Raw genomic sequence first — 7919 nt, forward strand, 5'->3', positions numbered from 1 at the left:
GATATGAGGAGGCACCCCACCTCTGTGGTATTCTTTCCAGATCTCCATAACTCAATCTATTCATGAGAAAAACATCAGGAAAAAACCTATTTGTCATTTACCTTTTAATTTTGTATATAGCAAAATGTTTACCTCTTTTCATTCATGATTTGTGTGAATTCTTTACATTTCGAATTTCTTTCATCTCAGAGTCTATGTGATGTCTGACTAATGATCTTGAAGAATTTTAGACTCATGAAAACAAAAACAGACTGAGCTGGGTGAATGTAGTGACCACACTGTTTTTTCATGTGAAACCTACATAAGAGTGTATTTCAATAATACCTGAATAAAAAAAATCTCTCACCACCAGGGGTGGTGGGATGATGTCGCGCTCTTTGAAGCCTCCAGACCCCGTTCCTCCCACGCCTGTCCATGAGGTGGCCCTGCCCACCGATCCTCAGGGATCCGGGCACTGAGCAGCCTGGGAGCCCATCTGGGAATGGGGAGGAGCACGCACTTCCTGGGTCAGTCCCCTCCACTTGGATAATCAGGCCTGGTGGGGCTCCTGCCCCCCACAAAACACACACTTGCAGGTTGCAGCAGGGCAGACGCCCTACCCACAGTCCAGAGCCCCAGGGAAGCCCCCTTGCGCCCAGCCGATTGCTCCTCAGGACTTGGGAGGGGGCGCTGGCCAGGTGGCAGGCCTGAATGCCCAGCTAGTTCCACCTCCGACCTCCCGTGACAAGCCCAGCTGTCCAGAGGGTCGGGGGGGGCCAGCCCCTCTCAGAGCTCCGGAGCAGAGAACTCAGCCCTGGATTCACTGTGAGATGGTCCCTTGTCGAAGGCTCAATCTCCTCGGGTGGCGCCAAGGGGCTCTGAGGCCCTGCCTCCCCAAGCCTCCCGAGATTGCTTGGCCTTATTTCCCAACCCTGCAATTGGAGTTTGGCGCAGGGGAAACTGGTGAAGACTCCTGAGAATTCAGGGAGGCGGGGAGTGGGCAGTGGCATCTCAGGAATGTGACCGTGAGTGTCCTTGAGCTGGTGCTGCAATGGCTGTGATGTGGACAGACCCAGGAGACCTGCGGCCACCACCTCACTGACTGGGTGGTGGGCTCATTCTGAAGGGTAAAGGCAGGAACTGGCAGCTTGTGACTCAACTGTTGTTCTCAAGTCCTCTTCGTCTGAGAAGCACACAGGCCGGTAGGAAAGGGAGTGGGTGCTAGGGCAGCTAGGACTCCCAGCTACCAGGGACCTGGGGAGTCAGGTGAAGCTCTTGGGTCTGGGGAAGGCACCTGAGGTCTCCGTTCTGCTCCTCCACGGGGAAGGGTCTGGACACTGGGACAGAAAGGGGCGCCCGTCCGGCTGTACCTGGATGCCAGGTAAGGTGCTGTGCAGTTCTGGGCCTTCTGTCACTGCAGGCCTGAGAGGCCGGGTCTGTGCCCACACAGGGTCACCCTGATTCTGGGAAGCACCCATACACTGTGGGCCCAATAAATTCGATAAACCCCCTACAATGGTGTTTGTCTGATCATGGCCCGTGTCAGTTGCTCCTTCTGGAAGCAGGGACAGAGTCAGAACCTTCTGGAATCGGTTTGGGGAGGGGTGTGGTCAAAGGTGACAGGGAAGGCAGCCGGGCTGGCTGGGAGAATTCCGGGAAGATGTGCACGGGAGGGATTCTGGGGTGGAAGAAGCTGGCCCCTCCATCCTGCCACCCACGGTGGCACGCAAGTCACAGGGCCATGGGGAGGGTGGCTTGTGAGCAAAGCCCTCAAAAGGCAGGAGTGACGGCAGCAGCGTCAGAGCCCACGCCTGCCTTCCTGCCCCGCCGTGCCGGAAGGCCCCTTCCGGGGAGGCCACAGGCTGTGTAGAAGGGCAGAATTTCTGTACCAGGCAGAGCGCGAGGGGTGATTTTTATCTGCTTGTCAGTATTTCCCAGGGTTTTATGAGCAGTTGTCTTTGCATCCTTTATCTGAGCTCACACAAATAACGCATGTGCAGGCAGGGGTGGGGCCGGGGTCCAGGTGGTAACCAGCGGGAGATCCATGGAGATGAGGGTCTGACAGGGTCCTGGAGGGGCCGGTGTGGGCACACCATCAAGCACCCATGGGCCCAGGGGCAGTTCAGCTCAACACCCAGGTCTGGGCTCAGGCAGGGCCTGGAGTGGAGAAAGTTTGGGATTTTTCAGCAGAGATGGACACGGGGCAAGAGGGATGGGGAGTGTGCTAAAGGGGCAGTGTGGAAGCAAAGAGGTGACCAATTTCCTCCATCCAATGGCAGAGATGGACCGCCGGGCAGGGGCAGGGGGTGTCCTGGCCAGGGGAACAGCTGGAGGTTTGGGAAGGAAGCCCTTCCCCATGACCTTCGACTTTCCAGGCCCCAAGGACTGGCCCCTCCTCCCCTGCCCACCCTCACAGCCCCTCTATCAGGTCCACGGCCTCTCCAGGCTGTCCTGGGGAGCATCGGCCCCAGACCCGGGGTGCCGATTTGCTGCCCGACCCAAGCGCAGGGTTGCCCTGTTGTGCTCACTGATGAGCCCACGCCAGCAGCTCGCAGGGACCCAGGAGCGCACGCTCACCAGACGGGCCAGCACTGGGACTGGGGTCTGCATGGGGGACGGACGGGCATCCGAGTGACTCTGGGGACAAAGCTGCCCAAGGACTAAGGCAGGGTGGGGAGGCACTGAGGCTCTGCCATACAGACCGGGAGCCTCCACACTGCACAGAGGGTCAGAGCGCCTGGCCTGCAGGGCCGCAGCAGTGGTGCTGGGCACCTGCCAGCAGGCATGATGCCCAGCAGGATCAGCCTGGGAGCTGAAGACCTGCCCCTGCTTGGCCGGCTCAGGAGGCACTTGCCCAGTGCCCACAGCGGCCGGGTCCTTCTGTCTCGGGGCCTTTTGCTCGGAGCTGCCTGCTTTCATTCACGCCTGGAGACACCAGGTCTGCCCATTCGGAGACTGGAAGGCACCCAGCTGGCCTCGGGTGCCTCGGGGGGCCTGCGGGCATCGGTGGGCATTCCTGGGGTTCACCACACAGTAGCTCTCACAGGACATGGCGCTTGAGGGGCCAGAAGAAGGAAGAAGGGCAAAGACCCAAGAGCCCGCCTCGAGTGTCCTGGCCCAGGAGCCCCGGCCCCACCCTCAGGCCTCCCACCTGGGTTTGGGGTCTCACCGCAGCAGCAGCTCCGGGACTTGCCCAGCAGGCCCCCATCACTGAACCTCCCAGGATAGTAATTTGGGCCCCACCCACTGGCAGGTACTGGGATGGGCCCAGAGACTGGGGCAGGACAGTGGCCCGGGGGTCTGGCATGGTCTGCTTGAGGCCCCTAACCCACAGCCTGCCCTAGTCAGATGTGCACAGCCCCCAGCCCACTGGTGCCAGTCAGAGACCCATGTGTGCCAACATCGTTTATTGGGAAGAGGGGTGCCACCCTGGGCAGGGGTATGCATGGCATACATAGCAGAGCCCAGGAGCCAGCCCAGGAGCACCTAAAACGGTGCAGGGCGGGCAGTGGGCAGCAGGATGGGGAGCGACGGGTGATGGGGTGACTAGGGTGAGAGGGTGGAGGTGTGATGGGGTGATGTGACACAGGGTAATGGGGTGATGGGTGACAGGCAGGGGGACCCTGTGGCAACGGGATCTGGTGGTCTGTGCCTGGGGATGCTGCCACTGCCCCCTCGAGGTCAGGCAGACTGTTTGGGCCCCTGGTACCAGCTCTCACCCCAGCAGTCGCTGCTCAGATCTTGGCCAGCGTGGAGTTGGCATCGGCCTGCTCCTCTTGGATGGGGGTCCGGAAGCTGTTTCCCCCTGGAAAAGAGAAAAAAGTGAGGGATAGCAGGCAGGAAGGGGTCTTACCCCTCCGGGAGGGGCCTGAACTGAGCTCAGATGGGCACTCACTTTTGAGTGGCAGCCGCCAGGCCCTGTGGTGCAGGAGCAGAGCAAGAGCTGTGGCCACAGGAGCAAGCAGGCCCAGGCCCAGGCCCAGGACGGTGGCCAGCTGGGGACCTGTGGGGAGGCAGGCCTGTGAGGGGGGGTCCGCCCAGGAGGGCCCCAGCGAAGCAAGGCAGGTCCTTCCTCCCACACCCAGCCCCATTCCAGGTTGGCGAAGTTCCCTTACCCCTGGGGGGTTCTGTGGGGGGTGTGGAGGGCTCCCAGGAGGCCCTGGGCCAGGCAGCAGTGGGCTGGGTGGTGGGGTGCCAGTCTGGGGGGCCCTGGGTCTCCCGGGACGGTGTGTCTGGGGGGGTCCTGTCCTCACAGATGGTGTCGGAACTCCCGTTGGCTGGCCTCAGTGTGCGCTTTCCTGCCAAGGTGCAGCTGACGGGCAGGGTGCTGGTCAGGCCGGAGCCCCCACTCCTCCCCTCTCGGTGGACAATGCGTGGGAATTCAGCTCAGGCCCACCCAGGAACCTCAGCCTAGGCAGGACCCCTGTGGCCTCATGCCACTCCCCTGGTCATGCTGCGCCCCACATGGGCTCCTTCTGGTCTACCTGCACCCTCACCATGTAAGCCCTCCAGGGACAGGGCCTCCCGCCTGGATGAGTGAGGGGCTCACACACCTTCGGGCTTGGGGGCTCACAGACTCTACTCTGGCCCAGCAGGAAGGCCAGTGGGAGGAGGCTGAGTGGGGAGGTCGGGGCCACTGTGGGGGGCAGAGGCCAGCATGCTGCTCCCAGGACCCCAGTGCCAGCCCCACTAGCCTGGGACTCACTTGGTCCAGGGCCTGCAGGCCTGGTTGTTGCCTGGGGAGAAGTGTCCTGGGGGGCACGGGGCACAGTCTGTAACAGAGGTAGTGGGGCAGGCTCAGCCCATTTGCTGCTGCCGCGGGTCCTGAGGGTTGCAGCTGTGGGGGACCAGGCGCACCCCCCACAGCCTCCCGAAGCCCCGCCTGCACATCCCGCCCACTCGCCCTGACCTGAGAGCCTCCTCCCCATCATGGCACCACCTGTTTGGGGGAGGGGCACTTGGCCCAGTCTGGGGGGTGGGAGGGGTGACAACTTGTGATGTGGGCAAGGTGCTTCTTTCACCTGGTTCCCAAGGCCCCGGGCCCCTGGTGCACACACCGCCCTGCACCCTGCGCACTCACCCACTCCACGCTTGTAGCCATCCTGGGGCTGGGTGCCCGGCCTGCAGCGGCAGACGGTGTCCTGTGTGGCCGTGCATCTCTGCTGGGGCTCGCTCCCACTTTCTGGGGGTCAGGAGGGTGGGCACAGTTTGCTGGGAGGCGGGGGCTTCAGAGCATGCTGGAGGACCCAGGCCAAGCTTCCTCCCACAGGCCAGCCACTGCCTTGCAGCCCAGTGGCTCCTGGTTCTCTCCGATCCCTGGACCCCATGTTTCTCCCGGCCACACGGCCCAGGGAGGCTCCCCGCCAACCTGCAGCAAGACCCTCCTGGCCTTCAGCTCCCTGGTCTGCCCCCACGGCCACGTGGCCTGTACATGCTCCACCCGACTCCACGTGGCCCCGGCACCCCTGGGAGGAGGAGGCGGCTCCAGGGGTGCCTCTGCTCCTCGCAGGACCCCTGGGCGGAGCAGGCCCCTCTGTGGTTTGGGGTTTGCTCTGTGGTGAGAGCCCGCGGCCTCCCATGCCCATGGGTGCCAGGCAGGAGGGCTCACTCTGGTTGCACTGCGTGCACGGCTTGCAGGCCTCGTAGTTGGGCGCCTCGTTGTAGAAGCCGGACTCACAAGGGCTGCACACTGTGTCGCTGTGGCCACTGCAGCGACTCTCCATCCCATAGCCTGTGGCAGGATGCAGGCGGGACTCAGCATGGCCTGGCCACCACCCTCCACACCTGGCCTCGGGCTGGCCCGCTGGCTCCAGGCCACCCACCCTGTTATCCTGAGTCCACTGCCTCAACACCTGTGCCCTATAAACCCCATCTGTGCCCCCATGTCCATCCACATGGCCCCGTCCCTCTGTGCCCGGCCCCCAGCCCCATGTCTCTGCAGCCACTCCTCCCCAGCTCTGGCCCAGCCACTCACCTGCCAGGCACTCGTTACAGCACCTGTTGCCTTCAGGGTAGGTGCTCCCACCACAGCTGAGCCGGGCCGCGGCGCCCAGCACAAGTCCCAGGAGCAGGACGGCTGAATGGGGCGCCCTGGGCCACTGAGCCCCCACACACATCCTCGTCTCCACTGGCGGCGCAGGAGTCTGGGGTTTTTCCTTGCAGGATGTGGCTATAAGGGCTGCGGGGGAGGGGTGGGGAGGTGGGAGGAGGAAAGAGGCCCCAGGTAGGGCTGGTGACCCCGACCTGGGCTGGTGGCAGGAAGGCAGGTTGTCTGGGCAGGACCCCTCCAGGCTGGGGGCTTTTCTTCTGCCCAGGGCCCCCAGCCTCTCAGCAATGCCACTGACCTCAGCCAGCTCCCAGGCACCAAGCTAGACCCCTCTCACAGTGTGCAGACCCTGGGGTAAGGGAGGACTGTGGTGCCCAGCCCTGCCACAGCTGGGCCAGGCTTCCAGCGCGTCTGCCCTGCCCCCCACCCTGGACCCTCCCACCCCCATCAGCTGGGGAGGTGGGGCCCCACTGGCCACGCACCCTGGTTGCCCCCCTGCCCTGCCCAACCTGGACCAGGGTGGTCTCACGACCCCTCCACATGACTCACCCTCTCTAGGCACCCACCTTCCCCGCACAGGACAGGCCCAATAGGAGAGGATGGCTACCCCTGCAGGCCCCACTAATGCCAATCCTCAGCTCCTCAGCAAAAGGGTGCCCAGAGCATGTGGGTGAACTGAGGTAACACATTGATTCAGAAGACAGGCCCCCTCACAGCCTGGACCTTCTCGTGGACATCAGGTGCAGAGGAATGGTGGCGCCCAGGCTCCAGTGTGTGGTCACCAGTCCAAGTGTCCAGTGCAGTGTCCAGTGGCTGTGATGGACCAGATGCCCCAGGGCCAGTGGCCACAGTGAGGGTGCTGAGTGCACGTGCAGGGACCAGAGCGTGTGCCTGAGCAAGGCAGGGCTTGGGACTGAACTGGGTCCCCAGATTCGTATGTCAAAGCCCTGACCCCTGCCGTGGCCCTGCTTGGGAGACGGGGCCTTTGAGAAGCTGATTCTGTCCCTTCATGAGAAGTGGTAGAGACCCGAGGCGCACGCAGAGGGAAGGCCCTGGCGGACGCGCAGGGCCAGGAAGCCGGCCCTCCTTTTGTCCCAAGCTTGGGACAGGGCAGACTGTCATCCAGCCACTGCCCAAGCCACTCAACACATGCGGCTGTGCAGGCGCCTGTGTGTCACCTGTGTCCCTGGCCCCAGGTGCCTGCTCCCATGAGCACCTGGCATGTGTTTGGAGAAGTCTGTGGGGACAAACACAAACCATCAGTCAGGTGCTGATGTCCCTGCTCGGCCCCAGCCCCACCCCAAACCCCCTGGGGCTCAGGCGTTCCTGCCGCACCACGGGGACAGAAAAGACTGGTGAGCCCCTGGGACTCCCGGGAGCACTGGGCGTCCTCGCACAGGACCAGGCGCCCCAAGCAGTCTGTGAGCTGGACCACTGGAGCACTGGAGTGCACTAAGGACAGAGCACGTGCACCCACACACGTGCACACACACGCACACGTGCGCACGTTACCTGTTTCTTTTACATAAAGCTCTGTTATCTGGGCGCCCCTGAGGCGGGGGAGGCAGTGCTGCACCTCATCTGTCCTTTACAATCTTCCCCATATGCTCGGATTATCTAGTCGAAGGTGAACATTTGCGCTTCAGGCAGAGCACCTCCCACAGGGATAAGAGTGGGAGGCGCTGGAAATTCCCCTCTGAAGAGGAACCCAGGTGAAAGGCTGAGTTCCTCCAGCCCACCTGGGAAATTCCACCTCAGCTCTGCCTGGCAGAGGCCCCAGGCTTGGGCCAAGAACAGGCAGGCCCCACCACGGGCAGGGGCCACAGCAGGGCCAGCCCCCCACAAGCCTCCAAAGTGAGGGGATCCGCTCGGTGGAGCGGGTGGTGCTTGCAGC

At 62.9% G+C, this 7919-nt stretch overlaps 1 protein-coding gene across 5 annotated transcripts; it reads right to left on the bottom strand.

Moving 5' to 3' along the window:
- Window positions 1–1825: 1825 nt before the first annotated feature.
- On the bottom strand, window positions 1826–6456 carry TNFRSF4 (TNF receptor superfamily member 4). 5 transcript variants are annotated; one of them, XM_017645970.3, is made up of 8 exons: window positions 5954–6453; window positions 5588–5710; window positions 5060–5161; window positions 4685–4751; window positions 4095–4291; window positions 3875–3982; window positions 3699–3784; window positions 1899–2136 (listed from the first exon to the last, which is right to left on the bottom strand). In XM_017645970.3, the coding sequence occupies exons 1-7, from the start codon at window positions 6093–6095 to the stop codon at window positions 3714–3716; spliced, it is 810 nt and encodes a 269-aa protein (XP_017501459.1). In that variant the 5' UTR covers window positions 6096–6453; the 3' UTR covers window positions 1899–2136; window positions 3699–3713. The 5 variants fall into 5 exon arrangements, with proteins under 5 accessions (XP_073089092.1, XP_017501459.1, XP_073089091.1 ...); XM_073232991.1 differs by having other exon boundaries at window positions 1826–2136; window positions 3699–3982; window positions 5954–6456; XM_017645969.3 differs by lacking the exon at window positions 1899–2136 and having other exon boundaries at window positions 2152–3784; window positions 5954–6452.
- Between the last annotated feature and the right edge of the window lie 1463 nt (window positions 6457–7919).

This window comes from Manis javanica, chromosome 4 (assembly GCF_040802235.1).
Source record: "Manis javanica isolate MJ-LG chromosome 4, MJ_LKY, whole genome shotgun sequence".
Taxonomy (NCBI): Eukaryota; Metazoa; Chordata; class Mammalia; order Pholidota; family Manidae; genus Manis; species Manis javanica.